This window comes from Haliotis rubra, unplaced genomic scaffold (genome assembly GCF_003918875.1).
Source record: "Haliotis rubra isolate DU_JTF1 unplaced genomic scaffold, ASM391887v1 Scf161, whole genome shotgun sequence".
Lineage (NCBI taxonomy): Eukaryota > Metazoa > Mollusca > Gastropoda > Lepetellida > Haliotidae > Haliotis > Haliotis rubra.
This window is the reverse complement of record NW_025765570.1, coordinates 1548491-1569110: the sequence shown is the minus strand read 5'-3', so window position 1 is coordinate 1569110 and position 20620 is coordinate 1548491. Positions and strand designations below refer to the sequence as shown.

Below are 20620 nucleotides of genomic sequence, written 5' to 3'. Positions count from 1 at the left end.
CAAAACCCATCTGTATGTAGACGCTGTCACTCCAAGGTTGGGGAGCTCATCTCACCAACCACACGATATCAGGATTATGGAATCAGCAAGAATGCAAACTCCATATAAACAGTCTAGAAATGAAAGCTGTAATCAACGCCATTCTACATTGGAGCACATTTCTACAAAATGCGCCCTAATGATCCATACAGACAATTCGACAGTGGCGTTCTACATAAACAAGCAAGGCTCAACGAGATCGATGAACCTTTTGAACCTAAGCTTTCAACTGTTCGATTTAATACAAGATCTAAATCTACATGTCAGAGCAGTGCACATTCCCGAGCCAGAAATATACTAGCAGACGCTTCTCGGCCTCATCTACCATCACCGACAGAGTGGATGATCAACAGGGAAATTTTTGCACAGATAATCAAGCAATTAGGAGCCGCTAATAGACCTATTCGCCACGCCGATTCAACAATCAGCTACCGACATTCGTGTCACCAGTCCCAGACCCCCAAGCTTGGGCAACGGACGCTTAAGTCTATCATGGGAAGGCCTCAATGCGCGCGTCGCAAGCTTTCCGCCGCCAGCAATAATACCTCAAGTATTACAGAAAATCAGACAAACACAGAGCCTACAACTCACTTTGGTCGCTTCTACTGGTCGGCCAGAACGTGGTTTCCCATACTAATTCAAGAAATCGGTCAACCAACACTGGAGCTACCCAAGCCGCCAAACCTGTTAATTCATCCTCACACCAAACAAGTGCACGGAAACCCAGCAATGTTCCAACTACACGTATGGACTGTATACAAATATGTTTAAACAAGAGAGGATATTCTGCCAGGGCGGCAAAAGCAGTCACGCTTGTTTTACGTTACTCAACTCGTGAACTTGTACGACGACAAGTGGCACAGTTTCGAAAATTATGCAACAAAGAAAGGGTTTACAGCAAGAGAGGCTTCACAACCTCAAGTGGCAGACTATTTGTGTTACCTACGCCAAACAAACATTTAAAAGGTTCAACGATATCAACATATCTTGCCGCGCTTAGTTCTGTAATCACCATGAGAACGGGTGTCAAATTGACAAGATCTCCAGAGTTACTGGCCTTACTACGAGCTTTCCCATTGAGGACCAAAGCGGAAGTTCCACGCCCAGCTTGGGATCTGAATGTAGTGTTACAACACCTCACCTAGTGAGGTCTATGAACCTTTGGAATCGACAAACTTTGAATTTCTCTCACAGAAAACACTGTTTCTGCTATCGCTAGCCACAGCAGCAAGAATGTCTGAAATTCACGCTCTGGATTACGAGAGGATACAGTTTGATGACAATCATAACACAGCGCACTCTCGGATTAAGATGGGATTTCATCGCGAAAAATCAACTGCCAGGTCAACCAGACAGATTATTCCACATCCCGGCGCTATCCTCTATTCTCGATCACAAGATACACAAGACCTATCACTGTGTCCGTAAGAGCTCAAAGTTTATTTACGACGATCCAAAACAAGGAGAAGATTTCTCAAACGCTTATTCATCCCCTTATCGCCACTTAATCAAACAGAAGTGTCACGGACCACAATATCTATTTGGATAAGGACTGTCATTCTCCGTGCTACAAGGCAGCAGGCTTGGACCCACCAACAGCATCAAATCCACATGAGATCAGGGTACTGGCCTCTACCCCTCTACACGGTAACTGTTCCTTGAACACGCGATTATGGAAGGATGCTATTGGAAATCTAACATGGTATTTGCTAATCACTACCTGAGAGACATCACTACAGAAGATGTCTCTGGCATTCACCATTTCGGACCACTGGTCCTCGCCAGCAACTGACAGTCCCTCGTGGGCGCTAAAATATTATCCTCACAAGATTAATATGTATTTTATACATACTCATCTAGCTTATAACTCTCTACGGAGTTTTAGGGCTATGTATATATGTTCAGCTTAAGTATTCAACCTTAAGCATATACTTTGGTATAGTCAAGTTCAGTGCCTCTATCAGAGTCACCTATATATATATATATAATTTATATGTATTGTTCAATATATTCATAATGTATTTCCCCTTTAATGGCTTTATATAACCTATGATTTTCTTTATACAGGAAACATCCTAAATCTAAGCCTTCATGAAGTTCCCATAGGGATATTACAGTATATCTATACAAAATCACTAATTATAAATCCAAAGTATTCTGTTACCCACCTCCGTTCAGAGGATGCTACAAACAAAAGAGCATGAGTCAGGATAAGGAAAAATATGTAATTTTAGAGTAAAATTGATATTTTATACTTATCCTGACTCATGAGGTTAGCCCTCCCATCCTCCCCACACATAACACTTTGGATTTCCCTGTAAATTCAAGTGTTGGGCTCGCTAAATCAGGAGAGAGTGGAGCACATGGCCAGAGGGTGGCGACACCTTTCCCGCCAGGGGAAACAAAGGGGAGCAACTCGTGGTGAGTACCAATTAGTGATTTTATTTTGAAGGGAGCTTCAAATAAGGAGATACAAGTGTTCCACTATGTTCGCAAGAAGAAGAAGACAAGCAAAAGAGCATGAGTCAGGATAAGTATAAAATATCAATTTTACTCTAAAAATTACATATTTAAAGTTATTGTGTTAATTTGATCATTTGCCAGTTTAATTAGCAACTTTTCCAGTATCAATACGGAGCAACATGTAATACCACCAGAACCTCTGAAGTCATTTCTTACTTGGTTGCTCTCCCCTTATAAATTATCTCCCTTAACTGTATTATTCTACTCTGATTTCTTTCTATTTCAGCTGCTTTATAATTATCTACCTTTAATTGTTTTATTCTACTCTGATTTCTTTCCATTTCAGCTGCTAGATACTTTTGAATTATCAAATTTTGAATTCAACCGTTCCTACATCCTGCAAACTCAGTCCAATGTGACAGGTGGCTTCGCAAAATGGCCAGAAAGCAGTCCTGGTACGTGAACACAACCTCAGTACTAGCCCCAGGCAGCAATATTTACACAGTGTGTTTATCTCTTACTTTAATAATGTGATAAATGTTTAAAACTGTGAGTACACAGTAGTGTCCCTTTACCATGTCAGGATCTGCTGCTTCACATGTTATGAATTTACTAAACCTCTGTTGACATGATGTGAACCACATCAGAATACTGTCCATAGCTCCCAGAGTACAGGACACCCCAGCTGAATGTTGTGCTCTAAGATATCTAGTGTCATTTAGGTGCTAGCGTGTAGTCCAGTGGGTCCAGCTGGTCAGGCCAAAGGTTTGATTACCCACAGTCATAGAATATGCAATTCTTTATGTCCTCTGTTATGATTCTGTTCAGTGACTCATTTCCATTCGACCGCCTCCGTGGTGTAGTGGTTAGAGCGTCCGCCCGGAGAGCGGAAGGTCATGGGTTCGATCCCCGACCGAGTCATACCAAAAGACGTTAAAATATGGTACTTGTTGGTCCCTGCCTGGCTCTCGGCATTAATGGGTACAACAAGGCTCGGAGTCAGTATAATGTGTTTGAGTGGGGTATTCATGCTTCACTGCGGCATGGTATCTCAGTGGGCTAGCACTATTAAACCAGCTTCAGTCTGGGCTAGTACAAGTAGCCACACATACACATACACACACACATGCACGTCGTCATATGAGCGAAATATTCTCAAGCACGACGATAAATCCAATTTCACCTCACCCCCTCCCCACCTCATTTCCATTCATGTGACAGGAGATGAAGTTGATGTACTGTGTTGTTTTGTGATGTTTTAGATGCTCTCCATGCCTATTTTGGCATCTGTGGCTTGTCGCTGATGAAGGAGCCTGGCCTCGCATCCCTCCATCCTGCTCTCAACATCAGTCAGCGGGCAGCGGACCATCTTCATACTCTCCACCAGCAGTGGCAGGAGGAGTAGACGATGTCCAGTACTGGGGGGGGGGGGCAGGGACACCCTGAGCTTGATGCAGTCTCTCCCGTCATCAAGGATTTCACTGTGATTATGAGAGTGCTAAATCCATGCCTTTACTATTCTATGCTGTGATTGAGCCTGTGCATACAGCTATGGTCAGTGTTCCCTGACTACCACAGACTTTGTTCCGTCAACATGCACTGAACCAGCTGAACAGAGCGTTGACTTGGTGATATTTGTATCAGGGAACTACTGTCATCACTGTGTTCCAAACAGTACACAAAATGGTTACAACAATGTTGATTGTGTAAATGCAAATGTTTGTTGTGGAACAGGTTGCCTTCCCGTTTATCTCAAGGCCAAGTACTTCCACAAGCCACAAAATACAATGGTACTTCAGGGTGATAGAATTCTCTTTCCAATAATCATTTTGTCATTTTCTTAGCAACAGTAGTTTACTTGTAACTTTCTAAAGGCATTAACTTTGGATTTGGGCTCAAAGAGATCAAAGCAGAGAGGGATGTGTTCATCCTGGCTTAAAAGACTAAGAAAACAGTACCCAAACCTTGTTGTTAGATTGACAGAGCTGTGTGAACCTGGTTAAACTGGAAACATAGCGGTACTTGCTGCCACTGAGCAGTATGGACTGTTAGCAAGGGTAGATAACTAGCAAATTATAACTAGCAAATATTAACTGCACATTCAGAAATCATTTATATTTGAGGTAAAAGAAATATTTATTTATTACAATAACTGTTTGTGTTGAATGGGCATAATGCAGTCGATCGTATTAAGCAGTATGAGAACTCTTGTCTCCACTAATCAGCATGTGTGCCTTGCCCAGTTCTCACTTGGTGAAAGGCAAGCTTTGGGAAATTATATATACTACACAGAAATAACAGGGAGATCGTTTGATTGTTGCAATAGTTGAAGTATGTATAGTTCAACTGACATGCTTCCTGAGGGCCAATTTCCTAGTTCACTGTATAGGTTACTGTAGCAACCTGCTGTAGCAGACTGTAGCGGCATGTCAGTGTAGTGAAGCAGTGTGTGCTGGAGCAGCGTGAGACCTCCATGACATGCAGCTACACAACATCACAACTGTCGTACATGTCAATCTCCTTATGTTGTTAGCTTCCTGGTGTTTCTAAGTACCTTTTCCTGCCTCGAAAGTAATAATCATTCCCTGATAATAACCGTATTTTAGTCCATTAGAATAATCTATATAGCAGAGTACTGTAAAGACATGTAGCAAGTTTTCTTCAGTGTCTATTAATTTGAATTTAAACTTTTAAATGTAACTGATTTTGGCAGTAGAACCTGCACCATCAGTCAGAGTTATGGAACACTTGGGCCACTCAGGGTTTTTCAAATGTATTTCAAGTTTAATATTAAGTATTATGTTATGTTCATTACTTTATTAACTTTTGTGTATTAGCTGTTGGACAATGTATGGTCCATTCATCGCAGGCTCACATTGTCCTCTGTTTGACTCTCTTTGCCCTCACAGTCAAAAACTATGATCGCATTAAGGGTTGTCTCCCTTAGACTATTGGCTGGGCAACACATACCACTTCGTGTCGAGGATTGTACATGTCGTTGGAATGAGGGTGGTCTCCCTTAGACTAATGGCTGGGCAACACATACCACTTCGTGTCAAGGACTGTATATGTCGTTGGAATGAGGGTTGTCGCCCTTAGACTAATGGCTGGGCAACACATACCACTTCGTGTCAAGGACTGTATATGTCGTTGGAGTGAGGGTTGTCTCCCTTAGACTAATGACTGGGCAACACATACCACTTAGTATCAAGGACTGTATATGTCGTTGGAGTGAGGGTTGTCTCCCTTAGACTAATGGCTGGGCAGATATACCACTTAGTGTCAAGGACTGTATATGTCATTAGAGTTTCAATCCTATTCTATATATGAACGACCATGCCTTCAAAACATACATCAAACAAAAGCAGGTGGGTCAGATTTGATGAAGAAAATGTTGCATTTTTTTTAAAAATTTGTTTATATCTATTATGTTATGGAATATATAATCAGCTTGAAAAAGAAATGTCAGTGAACATCACATGCAGGTATAAATAGAAAAGAAAAGACACCAAATCTCTTTTACAAATGGACTTCAGTGGACACCAGCTGCTGTAGGTCAGTGTTCCAGAACAGAACACCAGGTGGCACTACTCCGCTTTAGTGTTAACGACATATGTTGGAGGAATGACTGTTTAAGGGATGTGTTATGACCCATTCTGATCAAGAAATGTTTTCTTCATGACGTTTAGCAAGTCTGAATACGATTAACTTTTATTGTCATTTGATGCATTTTGGAGCATATCACTGTCGATGGCATGCTTACTCTGTCACTATGATTTACCATAGTTGGTGTCAGCCAGACATTTAATAGACCCACATTCCACAAAATCAATTTAAATCTAAACATCTTTTCTTAAAAAAGGTTGCCCTAACACATGCCTTTTTGGTCACATTCTGCACTCAGGGATCAGTGTAAATACTTGTAACTACATGCACTAAGGTTAGTTCACATTTCATACAATCCAGCTCACTAAGTTCTCCACCACCTATTTTTGTATGTTATTATTTCACATTTTAGGATTTTCCTAGTAATAATATTGTCATAATGTCAGACCATTGTAGTGAGCTGTGAGGAATGGTTGAATCTGATTGGTCAATCAGAGGTTTCAAATCTCCTTAACATACCCGAGTATGTTACCACCTATAAATAACTGTATGAAGTCAGCTATGATATTAATTGTTATGCTGTTCATTGGTAAATATTGTTTTTCTGGACTGATCAGAACAATGTTTGAATCATATAGTTACAATAATGTATTTTTTTGCTGTTTTTGTTAGAATATTAATGAAAGTATCTACATTTAGATAGCATTACAACACAGGTCTGAAACACCTGGATTCAAGTGGTGGAAACATTTACTGCTTCTGTGATATAACTAAACAATGTAGAAGGATTTTCTAGGATCACAACATACATACAAGTACAGGAGAAGTTACCATGGTGACGGTTCCACCTGGACAATGTGCCATATATCTGTTATGGATGTTCGTGTTATCAAGATGATATATATGTATATATAAAGCCTTGCAGTAGAGGAGGCAACGGAGGGGGTATTTATGCCGGGCTAGCTATTCTCGAAACGTTCGTAGCCCTGTGAACTTTAAAGCCCATTCTTAACACATTGGCTACGATCAAAGTTAAATCTTAGGGCTACGAACATTTCGAGAATAAGGGCCCTGGAGTAGATCGTAGAACCTCGGGTTAGGGTTGGATGTTGTGGTTCCACAAAGAAGGTATTTCCATGTCACAATTAGTTTTAATATTTGTACAATGAATCTTGAAGAATATGTAAGAAATGTTCCATCTTATACAAGAAAAATGTATATTATTGAGGCATCATGATATATAACATAAGAATGAAACGTGAAAATATGACTATGCCATGTGAGAGATGTAGTGATACGATGTGCCATGTCTGACTTTCTCAGATCCCTGTACCAGAACAATTGTCAGGAGTTGATGTTACCACAATATGTCACAAGTCGTTATGTGTATCATTCGGCTATTGAAATGTGACACTCCTAAAATATCAATGGATAACAGCGTGTGTGTTAACTAGAGGATTCCATCTGTAAATGACATGCAAAATGAACCATTTACCAAGAATGTTGTTATTATCAAAGAATGATGTTGTGTGTAGGATGTTTTTCTATATGATTGAGATATCTGCCAACAACCAGGATGTGTATAGTTGAAGTGAAATACTTGCCTTGTGTTGTACAGATGGCAGTGGAACCATGGCCACAACTAAGCAGCCTATTTCAGCAGACATCTAAGTGACCAGGCATCCTCTATATTCTTGAACCATATTTAACCATATACTGGGCTTATCTGTTGAGGCAACTGCTTGAAAATTTCAAGGTTTATATCATTTGAAATTTACAAAGCGAGCTGTGTTCCATGAGGAGTACAAGTCTGTTGTTGTCATGGTTGCCAACTGTGAACTGTGAACATTCTCACCAGATTTTCACGCGTCAGATTTCAGCGTCTTCCCAAACATGAAGAAAGAACTGTCTGACAAGCATTATGCAAATGATGATGATGTCATATCTTGCTGTGGGTGAATTTCAACACCAGCAGGACCAAGCCTTGTACATCAGCAGGAGGAAGCCTTCTGGTGTCCTGCCAAAATTTCTGCATGCCAAAACTTCTACAGACTAAAACAACAAAATACATGGTCCAGTGCACTCCTAATCCCCTGTCCCTTACCTCAAGTGCACTGGATGGACTAGTCCCACTAGCTAGGCTTAATTAGGCTTCAGATCAAGTTGAATTAAAGTACAAGAGGCAATAGGTGCATGATGTTTGTTGACATATAGATATTATAACATGTAATATGTCAGTATTTGATAGCTCACTTGTTGCAAAGACTAGCATCTTGTCGTCCCCATCACTAAACAGAAGGAAAGGTCTCCATGAGCTGTATCTGTCCAGGCGCCGTTGAGATCAACCTCGGATCTTGTCTGCGGAAGTGCTGGGATGTTCTTTTTATGTCTGTACAGGGTGCTGCTCATGGAGGGGAAAGATGGCAGGAATCGAACATCTTTTTGTCTGGTAACCTCGTCATTGTATGGGGATGACATCTGGACAGTCTCTTGTGTGGATTTCTTTCTTAAGCTGCTGACAAAGTGTATCTTAGTGCTGTCTTCTGGAGCATGGACCTGTTTTAATCCTCTACTCTGGTAATCCTCTGCTCCTGTAATCCTCTACTCCCAACTCCTCCCTCTATAATCCCACCCCTGGGCTGTTCCATTATACCCATAGGTATATGCATAATTCTGCCTTGACCTTTTGTAGAAGTTATGGCATGTAGAGGGTTTTGGAGATAACCAGCCTTTTACACCATCAGATCTATGTAGACCAACCACAGAAGTGGATGTACCTGTTAGGGGATTGTGTAATAAGTAGCAACTAACCAGAATGTTTCTGCCATCCCCTCATAATGTTATATAGTCTTTATACAGGATGATATTGCATGTTATTAAGGGCATTGTTATGTAATACACTAAAACTGATGTTATATAACATGAAAAAGTATGTTATAAGGGATAGTGTTATATAGCTTGATGTCATAAGCTATGAAATTTTTGTAATATGGCAAGAAAAGAGTGTGCTGTCTGAGACATTATAGGTATACAAATATTGATTTCAGGCAGATTAGGCAGTCTGATGTTGCTTTTTTGGGGTCCATGAAAACAAGTATTTACCTAATTTAGATTATTACTGTTTCATTTCTTATAACGAAGAGATAAAAAAATTCTTCATCCTATCAAACTGTACAGTGTTCCGCTGGACTAGTACAACAGACCTGGACAGTGTTCCGCTGGGCTAGTACAACAGTCCTGTACAACATTCCGCTGAGCTAGTACAACAGTCCTGTACAATGTTCCGCTGGACTAGTACAAGAGTCCTGTACAATGTTTCCCTAGGCTAGTACAACAGTCCTATACAGTGTTTCCCTGGGCTAGTACAACAGTCATGTACAACGTTCCGCTGAGCTAGTACAACAATCCTGTACCATGTTCCCCTGGGCTAGTACAACAGTCCTGTACAACGTTCCGCTGAGCTAGTACAACAATCCTGTACAATGTTCCCCAGGGCTAGTACAACAGTCCTGTACAATGTTCCCCTGGGCTAGTACAGCAGTCCTGTACAATGTTCCCCTGGGCTAGTACAACAGTCCTGTACAATGTTCCCCTGGGCTAGTACAACTGTCCTGTACAGTGTTTCCCTGGGCTAGTCCAACTGTCCTGTACAATGTTCCCCGGGCTAGTCCAACTGTCCTGTACAATGTTCCCCTGGGCTAGTACAACTGTCCTGTACAATGTTCCCCTGGGCTAGAACAACTGTCCTGTACAGTGTTTCCCTGGGCTAGTCCAACAGTCCTGTACAGTGTTCCCCTGGGCTAGTCCAACTGTCCTGTACAGTGTTCCCCTGGGCTAGTACAACAGTCCTGTACAATGTTCCCCTGGGCTAGTCCAACAGTCCTGTACAGTGTTCCCCTGGGCTAGTACAACAGTCCTGCACAATGTTCCCCTGGGCTAGTCCAACTGTCCTGTACAATGTTCCCCTGGGCTAGTACAACTGTCCTGTACAATGTTCCCCTGGGCTAGTCAAACTGTCCTGTACAGTGTTCCCCTGGGCTAGTCCAACAGTCCTGTACAGCGTTTCCCTGGGCTAGTCCAACTGTCCTGTACAATGTTCCACTGGGCTGTAGTACAAGTACAACTGTCCTGTACAATGTCCTGTACAATGTTCCCCTAGTCCAACAGTCCTGTAGTCCAAGTCCAACTGTCCTGTACAATGTTCCACTGGGCTAGTACAACAGTCCTGTACAATGTTCCCTGGGCTAGTCCAACTGTCCTGTGTTTCCCTGGGCTAATGTTGTACCCTGGGCTAGTCCAACTGTCCTGTAGTCCAACTGTCCTGTACAGTGTTTCCCTGGGCTAGTCCAACTGTCCTGTACAATGTTTCCCTGGGCTAGTCCAACTGTCCTGTACAATGTTCCCCTGGGCTAGTCCAACAGTCCTGTACAGTGTTCCCCTGGGCTAGTCCAACTGTCCTGTACAATGTTTCCCTGGGCTAGTCCAACTGTCCTGTACAATGTTCCCCTGGGCTAGTCCAACTGTCCTGTACAGTGTTCCCCTGGGCTAGTACAACAGTCCTGTACAGTGTTTCTCTGGGCTAGTCCAACTGTCCTGTACAATGTTCCACTGGGCTAGAACAACTGTCCTGTACAGTGTTCCCCTGGGCTAGTACAACTGTCCTGTACAGTGTTCCCCTGGGCTAGTACAACAGTCCTGTACAAAGATTCCCTGGGCTAGTACAACAGTCCTGTACAATGTTCCACTGTGCTAGTACAACAGTCCTGTACAATGTTCCCCTGGGCTAGTACAACAGTCCTGTACAATGTTCAACTGGGCTAGTACAACAGTCCTGTACACTGTTCTGTTTGACTAGTACAACAGTCCTGTACAGTGTTCTGCTTGGCTTGTACAACTGTCCTGTACAATGTTTATTTGGGCTGGTACAACAGTCCTGTAAAGCGTTCTCCTGGGTTGGTACAACCATTCTGTACAGTATTCTGCAACCATACCTCAGTCCTGTTCGGTAGTCCACCGTGCTAGCCCAACAAGTCTGTACAGTGTTGTCCTCAGTGTGTCAGGCTCTTCTTGTGGGCTGCCACAGAGCAATCTATGCATTTCAAGTTTTGCTGGAGTCCATTAATGGCTATTCACATTATCTCTTCTTTCAGTTCATGAGAAACATGCACAAGTCCTGACCCTTCCCCCTCCCCATCCTTCCCATATTTCCCCACCCACCCTCTCCCCTCACACACACAGGAACTCTAGCCAGAGAAACAATGCTAGTACAAGTATCAATACAGTGTTCCCCATCATGGAAAGAAGGAAGCAGGTGCTAGGACAGTTATGAATACTGTGTCCCAAGGAACTATTAAATATTATCCAAAATACCTCCAGAGGAGTATTGTAAAGTCCATGAGCCCACAGTGAAAGTTTCAGCTGCTTTAATTGTGTTATATTCGTATGACAGATATGCTTGTATCACTGCATGCAACCCGAGCCCCTGGTCTGGAGCGGGGCTCAGCTGGAACATTCCTGGTACATGCCACTTGTAGTACTGCTGGAATCCCTGACAAACACACATAGTGGCCTGGACCTTGTTCCTGGTGCCAGCTACAGGTGTTTGCATCATGCAGGGTTTGTTACAGGTGTGTGGAGTACTGTCGTTCGGATTGTAACAATGACTGAAATGGTTTTTGCCACAATTGTTCATACCTTAGTGTTCTCAGCTTGGCATCATTACTCAACAGCTGTCATCTTCTTTCTACCCTGCAGTCAGGGATTGCAGTCATGTGACATACAGCCAAAACACTGTCAATCACTGAATGGTAGGGATGCCACGATGCAACGATACTTTTTTAAAGACGATACTATTATCAGTACATTTAAAACTGTATCAATATTTAGTTTTGAAAGTATCGGTTTAAATATGTTTATGTATCGTTTACATTTTGCAATTGTATCATGTTTTTTTATGTTATGAGAGTTATAAATGATTATTTCTCATGCACAAAGATGGGAAATTAAAACTTTTTAATCTCTGAGAATAAAAAATGTTGATCTTTTCATGGACTATTTTAAAATAAGAAATATTATTGTTCAAACTGTAACTAAATTTACGCAATAATGCTGCGAAAATAGGTATTGTGATACGTATCAAATTGTGACATGGGTATCGTGATACATATCGATTCATGAAACTTATGTATCGTGACATCCCTACTGAATAGACATTCCTCGAGTCTACTATTTAGACACCTTTAAACTCTTTAAGTCTCAAAATCATCCTGTTGGTTGTCAATGTCCACACTAGTGTTATTGCATCAGGATTTCTAATTTCTTCTCAGTAACTTCAATGATAGATGTAGCTCACACATTTCACTTCTTTGTTAATGATAAAGTCATTTTTGTTTTCTCTGTGCGCCAAATGATAAAGGATAAAAATATTCATCATATTGTATTACGGTAAATTCTACAGAACATGTACAGTATCTCCATTAAGTCTGCTCATGTCTCCAGGTCTCGACACTATAATTATGTCAGTAGTTACATGAGCAAAGGGAATTTCTCTTGCACTTGTATATAACATTGTCATCCTCATTCTTAATACTGGCAATATTTGTATAAAATCATTTTATATGCATTGAATATATTATACATAAACCATCTTCTGTGCTGGTTTGTTGTGAATTGTTTCAATTTTGGATACCCATGAAGGTCCGGGTTAGAATGAATCTTCAACACCCCATGCTTGTTGTAAGAGGCGACTAACGGGATCGGGTGGCCAGGCTCGCTGGCTTGGTTGACACATGTCTTCAGTTCCCAATTGTGCAGATCGATGCTCATGCTGTTGATCACTGGATTGTCTGGTCCAGACGCGATTATTTACAGACCCCTACCACATAGCTGGAATATTGCTGAGTGCGGTGTAAAACTGGAATAGTTGTGGATGTCAGAGTTACTTCCCTTTGACCACAAGTGCTGTACACAACACGAACAATGTCATGATCCAAGGAAGTGTGTGAGGAATACACTGTTACATCAATGGTCCATTTTGTCCTTCATTTCTTGAGGAGAAGACCCATTGGGATTTGGGGTAAGGATGCAGATCCCCAGCTTGTCAGTAACTCACTAGATCTGGTGGACAGGCTCTGTGACTTGGCTGGTAGGACATCATGGCATGATATGGAGTGGATCAGTGTTCATGATATCAGTCATTGGACTGTTTCATCAAGACCTAACTGTATACAGACCACCTTCATATAGCTAGAATAGTTGAGTGTAGTGTTAAACAATCAGTCATTCAAGCTAGAGGAAAACAAGCTTTAAGAAAGCCATACTCTTATAGGGAGACTGACTGACTGACTGACTGAGTTTGGTTTTACGCCGCTTTTAGCAATATTCCAGCAATATCACGGCGGGGGACACCAGAAATGGGCTTAACACATTGTGCCCATGTGGGTAATCGAACCCGGGTCTTCGGCGTGACGAGCCAACGCTTTTACCACTAGGCTACCCCACCGCCCCCTTATAGGGAGACATGGTGTGGGCTGAGAAGGGAGGGAAGTAGTGGTCCAATTGGTTCAACACAACCTCGGCATTACCTCTGTTATATCTACTATGTCAGCTCCATGAGATACAGGTTGTTTGATCTGTAACACTGGCTGATATGTTGGTTGTGGACGGGACAAACCAAGAAACAAGTGAGAACCTGGGATTCAAACCCATGATTAGTGAAACCTGGGACGCGTCTACACAGAGAATGCAGCGTCCAAGACTTCACCCAGCTGCCATGACATGTTGGGTTTTTGTCTTCATTAAATCTGGAATTTTGAAATTTAAAAATGCACATAGACCCACAGCATCATTATTGTAATGTGTTTTTACTGCAGTAGTGTCTCTGTCACATGATGGAAAGAAACGCTTCAGTCCACTGAAATACATTAGGTTTTCTCACGAAATATGCTTCATAATGTGTAACTGTTCCCAGTCTATACTGTGTGTGTCAGTATTATGTAAGTATCCTGGCCTTCCCATGCTGTGTGTCAGTATCCTGGCCTTCCCATACTGTGTGTAAGTATACTGGCCTTCCCATACTGTGTGTAAGTATCCTGGCCTTCCCATACTGTGTGTAAGTATACTGGCCTTCCCATACTGTGTGCAAGTATCCTGGCCTTCCCATACTGTGTGTAAGTATCCTGGCCTTCCCATACTGTGTGTAAGTATCCTGGCCTTCCCATACTGTGTGTAAGTATTCAGGCCTTCCCATACTGTGTGTAAGTATCCTGGCCTTCCCATACTGTGTGTAAGTATCCTGGCCTTCCCATACTGTGTGTATAAGTATCCTGGCCTTCCCATACTGTGTGTAAGTATCCTGGCCTTCCCATACTGTGTGTAAGTATCCTGGCCTTCCCATACTGTGTGTAAGTATTCAGGCCTTCCAATACTGTGTGTAAGTATCCTGGAGTTCCCATACTGTGTGTGTTAGTATCCTGGCCTTCCCATACTGTGTGTAAGTATCCTGGCCTTCCCATACTGTGTGTAAGTATCCTGGCCTTCCCATACTGTGTGTAAGTATCCTGGCCTTCCCATACTGTGTGTGTAAGTATCCTGGCCTTCCCATACTGTGTGTAAGTATCCTGGCCTTCCCATACAGTGTGTAAGTATCCTGGCCTTCCCATACTGTGTGTAAGTATCCTGGCCTTCCCATACTGTGTGTAAGTATTCAGGCCTTCCCATACTCTGTGTAAGTATCCTGGCCTTCCCATACTGTGTGTAAGTATCCTGGCCTTACCATACTGTGTGTAAGTATTCAGGCCTTTCCATACTGTGTGTAAGTATCCTGGCCTTCCCATACTGTGTGTATAAGTATCCTGGCCTTCCCATACTGTGTGTAAGTATCCTGGCCTTCCCATACTGTGTGTATAAGTATTCAGGCCTTTCCATACTGTGTGTAAGTATCCCGGACTTCCCATACTGTGTGTAAGTATCCTGGCCTTCCCATACTGTGTGTAAGTATCCTGGCCTTCCCATACTGTGTGTATAAGAATCCTGGCCTTCCCATACTGTGTGTATAAGTATTCAGGCCTTTCCATACTGTGTGTAAGTATCCCGGACTTCCCATACTGTGTGTAAGTATCCTGGCCTTCCCATACTGTGTGTATAAGTATTCAGGCCTTTCCATACTGTGTGTAAGTATCCTGGACTTCCCATACTGTGTGTAAGTATTCAGGCCTTCCCATACTGTGTGTAAGTATCCTGGCCTTCCCATACTGTATGTAAGTATCCTGGCCTTCCCATACTGTGTGTAAGTATCCTGGCCTTCCCATACTGTATGTAAGTATCCTGGCCTTCCCATACTGTGTGTAAGTATCCTGGCCTTCCCATACAGTGTGTAAGTATCCTGGCCTTCCCATACTGTATGTAACTATTCTGGCCTTCCCATACTGTATGTAAGTATCCTGGCCTTCCCATACTGTGTGTAAGTATCCTGGCCTTCCCATACAGTGTGTAAGTATCCTGGCCTTCCCATACTGTGTGTAAGTATCCTGGCCTTCCCATACTGTATGTAAGTATCCTGGCCTTCCCATACTGTGTGTAAGTATCCTGGCCTTCCCATACAGTGTGTAAGTATCCTGGCCTTCCCATACTGTGTGTAAGTATCCTGGCCTTCCCATACAGTGTGTAAGTATCCTGGCCTTCCCATACTGTATGTAACTATTCTGGCCTTCCCATACTGTGTGTAAGTATTCTGTACTTCCCATACTGTGTGTAAGTATCCTGGCCTTCCCATACTGTGTGTAAGTATCCTGGCCTTCCCATACTGTATGTAAGTATCTTGGCCTTCCCATACTGTGTGTAAGTATCCTGGCCTTCCCATACTGTGTGTAAGTATCCTGGGCTTCCCATACTGTATGTAAGTATCCTGGCCTTCCCATACTGTGTGTAAGTATCCTGGCCTTCCCATACTGTATGTAAGTATCCTGGCCTTCCCATACTGTGTGTAAGTATCTTGGCCTTCCCATACTGTGTGTAAGTATCCTGGCCTTCCCATACTGTGTGTAAGTATCCTGGGCTTCCCATACTGTGTGTAAGTATCCTGGCCTTCCCATACTGTGTGTAAGTATCCTGGGCTTCCCATACTGTATGTAACTATCCTGGCCTTCCCATACTGTATGTAAGTATCCTGGCCTTCCCATACTGTGTGTAAGTATCTTGGCCTTCCCATACTGTGTGTAAGTATCCTGGCCTTCCCATACTGTGTGTAAGTATCCTGGGCTTCCCATACTGTATGTAACTATCCTGGCCTTCCCATACTGTGTGTAAATATTCTGTACTTCCCATACTGTGTGTAAGTATCCTTGACTTGCCATACTGTATGTAAGTATCCTCGACTTCCAATACTGTGTGTAAGTATCCTGGACTTCCCATACTGTATGTAAGTATCCTGTTCTTCCCATACTGTGTTCAAGTATCCTGGCCTTCCCATACTGTGTGTAAGTGTAAGTATCCTGGCCTTTCCGTACTGTGTGTAAGTATCCTGTACTTCCCATACTGTATGTAAGTATCCTGGACTTCCCATACTGTGTGTAAGTATCCTGGACTTCCCATACTGTGTGTAAGTATCCTGGCCTTCCCATACTGTGTGTACATGTATAAGTATTCAGGCCTTCCCATACTGTGTGTAAGTATCCTGGCCTTCTCATACTGTGTGTATAAGTATTCAGGCCTTCCCATACTGTAAGTATCCTTGCCTTCCCATACTGTGTGTAAGTATCCTGGCCTTCCCATACTGTGTGTATAAGTATTCAGGCCTTCCAATACTCTGTGTGTAAGTATCCTGGTCTTCCCATACTGTGTGTAAGTATCCTGGCCTTCCCATACTGTGTCTTCCCATACTGTGTGTAAGTATCCTGGCCTTCCCATACTGTATGTATAAGTATTCAGGCCTTCCCATACTGTGTGTAAGTATCCTGGCCTTCCCATACTGTGTGTATAGTATTCCTGTAAGCATCCTCCCCCATACTGTGTGTAAGTAACCTGGCATTCCCATACTGTGTGTATAAGTATTCTGGCTTTCCCATACTGTGTGTAAGTATCCTGGTCTTCCCATACTGTGTGTAAGTATCCTGGACTTCCCATACTGTGTAAGTATCCTGGACTTCCCATACTGTGTAAGTATCCTGGACTTCCCATACTGTGTGTATAAGTAACGATGGTCATCTGTATGACAACAGTCCAGACACCTGTATGACAAGGTTGAACAGTCCAGACACCTGTATGACAAGGTGTAACCATGGTCCAGATACTTGTATGACAAGGTGAAACCAGAGTCAAAACACCTGTATGACAAGGTGTAACCATGGTCCAGACACCTGTATGACAACAAGGTGTAACCATGGTCCAGACACCTAAATGATGTGTAACCACAGTACACACCTGTATGACATGGTGTAACCATGGTCCAGACACCTGTATGACACCAAGGTGTAACCACAGTCCAGACACTTGTATGACAAGGTGTAACTACAGTCCAGACACCTGCATGACAAGGTATAACAGTCCACACCTGTATGACAACAAGGTGTAACCATGGTCCAGACACCTGTATGACAACAAGGCGTAACCACATTCCAGACACCTATATGACAAAAAGGTGTAACCACAGTCCACACCTGTATGACAACATGGTGTAACCATGCTCCACACACCTGTATGACAAAAAGGTGTAACCACAGTCCACACCTGTATGATGACATTATGTCACCATCTTCAGAGGTGTGACAGCTTGGTTTTAAACACAGTACGCAAGACCAACATTTGGCATATTAACTTGACAACAGCCACAAGAAACATACAGGATTTACGTCTGATGTCATCAGCACATCTGTCAGTACTCAAGAAAAAACAACAGAGTGGAATTGCACTTCAACAAGTTTAATTGTTTAGTACCATCCTGTCTAAGATGACTGAGACCTTCAACGAGCATAGTGAACATAGTGACATACACAAGCCAGTTGCCATGTTTACATGTGTGTGTTACATGTGTGTGTTACACAGCTGTACAGCACCAATAGCTGGGAGCCACCAAATATAACTGCCTCCCCATGTCCCTGTCTCAAAGTCAGCTTCTATCTGCCCCCCCTCCTTAACAGTTACAGTTGCAACCTTCCTAAATGACTGTCTTTACCAATTACCATCCCTAAATTCAACTTCTTAAAGGCATTGTCTCTTCTTCCACCTTTGTTCTCCCATTAAAAGCAACCACCCTTTTCCTCCATCAGCACACCTTTTGCACATTTTCCCAGTCTTTCTGACAATCACCAAGGTATCCACCCCATTCCTCTACCATATCAAGGTATCCACCCCATTTCCCTACCATATCAAGGTATCCCCCCATTTCTCTACCATATCAAGGTATCCACCCCATTCCTCTACTATATCAAGGTATCCCCCCATTCCTCTACCATATGAATGAACCCCCCCCCCATTCCTCTACCATATCAAGGTATCCACCCCATTCCTCTACAATATCAAGGCATCCCCCCATTCCTCTACTATATCAAGGTATCCCCATTCCTCTTCCATATCAAGGCATCCACCCCCAATCATCTCACCATATCAAGGTATCCATCCCATTCCTCTACCATATTAAGGTATCCACCCCCATTCCTCTACCATATCAGGGTATCCCCCCTACTCCTCTACCATATCAAGGTAACCCACCCACCCCAACACTTTATAAAAAGCATCTCACCCCTACCCCCTCTGCCGTACCTGTATTCAGACACTTCACCTTAAAGTGGAATCACACCCAATATCTCACCTGTATGCAGACACTTTACCTCAATGAAAACCTCCACCCCTCTCCCCACCCCATTAGCACTCCTGTATTTGGACACTTCAAAGTAGAACCGCCTCACACCTCACCTGTATGCAGACACTGCCTGTCTAACTGATCACAGAGACAGCATTGTACTCGTTCTTTCACACACAAAGATACACAAGTTTTCATAAACATGCATGAAATGCATTTGAAACCTTGAAAATGTGAAAACAAATCTAAATCAAAACTGATTTATTATCCTGAAACCTTTGAAGCATTACAAGATAGAACAAGCATTGTCTGCTACAGAACTCTGATTGGCTCGTACATCAACCAATCAGTCATGAGACCGACAACCAGTTTCCATGGTAACATCCCAAGTACAAGATGTGTACAAACAATGTATGAGTAGCTAATGTCTGGCAATATCTCAAGTGCACCTTTCCTTCATAAAGTTAAAGCTGGTCATTGCAAACATCACTTGTATCCACTCTGGTGCGGCCCACCAGGCAGCACACACACTACCCCTGACAGATACGGGCTACACTGTGTGGACAATGAGAATATACAGCAGAGGGAGAAGGAAGTCATTGGTTAACATCAGCTTCGGGTGCAGACGGCCATGTCAGTATAGGGGCAACAACTGCCAGTCAACATACCAAGAAATCAGTGGTTTCCGGAAAACAAATTGATTAATTCTGCACATGTTACAGTATCAGATCACAGGACAGGGTCCCATTCCCTGATGCGGTCGCAGCACTGCAATGATCGTACCTCCCATGATTTAACATAGGCTTCGGATGTTGTAGCGCTACAACAGCTGTGGGACGGATCCCTGATGTACATAGACCCATTTGAATTCATATTACAAGACAAGCAAGGGACATCTGAAGTTCACTGTAAAGGATTGGAACAGCTTGTGACTTCCCACTGACATGACCACTGCAGAAATAAATAGAAAGCAGAGGGGTGCTTGGTACATGTGGGTGAGCATTGGTGACTCTCCTCCAGGGTCTATGACACAATGCCCCAATCCTGGAGGACTGTCATACACAAACACTTAACACCTAATGATTATTCTGTGTTGATTTAAATCAAAATCACATAAATGTCTCAATAAATGTGTGAAGAATTCATTTTGATGCTAAAGTCTGTAAACAGAATTTTGCTTCATACCTGTTGTTACACCTGACATATTTGTGGGGGAACAACACATGGGTTGTCCCCAGGAGCCATCAACACCCACCACTCCTGTACCCAGCAGTCACCTTGCTGTGAGAAGCTAGCATCTTACTGGCTCTGACACTGCACCTACACCAGTAGCGGGACGCCAGTCTTGCAAACATCTCATGTAAGACAAGCCTAGCAATGCCTCATAGGAAGCAAATCTAGCAGCGCTTCATGTGACACAAGTCTAGCAACGCCTCAGGTGACACGTGACACAAGCTTAGCAGCGTCTCACGTGACATTTGACACAGGCCTAGTAACACCTCATGTGACACAAGCCTAGCATTGCCAATGCATTGCATGATGTGCCACCAGCGCCCAATGCCTCACATGACGTGCCACGCGCGCCACCAGCTATGCCACCAGCGCCAACATGACGTGACGTGCACCAGCTTCTAACGCTTCACATGTGCCACCAGCGTCCAACGCTTCACATGTGCCACCAGCGCCCAACGCCTCACATGTGCCACCAGCACCCAA

At 43.0% G+C, this 20620-nt stretch overlaps 1 protein-coding gene and 1 long non-coding RNA gene across 2 annotated transcripts in view; one reads left to right on the top strand and one right to left on the bottom strand.

Moving 5' to 3' along the window:
* The window catches only part of LOC124271569 (geranylgeranyl transferase type-1 subunit beta-like), a 34100-nt gene extending 23984 nt beyond the window's left edge, over window positions 1-10116 (top strand). Inside the window, exons 8-9 of the mRNA XM_046706723.1 lie at window positions 2849-2957; window positions 3765-10116. Coding sequence (XP_046562679.1) covers window positions 2849-2957; window positions 3765-3907 — 252 coding nt within the window. The 3' untranslated portion in view covers window positions 3908-10116. The remainder of the gene's footprint in view (window positions 1-2848; window positions 2958-3764) is intronic.
* A 9034-nt stretch (window positions 10117-19150) lies between these two features.
* Window positions 19151-20469, bottom strand: LOC124271568. Its single transcript, XR_006897079.1, has 2 exons — window positions 19688-20469; window positions 19151-19655 (listed from the first exon to the last, which is right to left on the bottom strand). It is a non-coding gene; the product is annotated as an uncharacterized LOC124271568 (long non-coding RNA).
* Window positions 20470-20620: the final 151 nt, after the last annotated feature.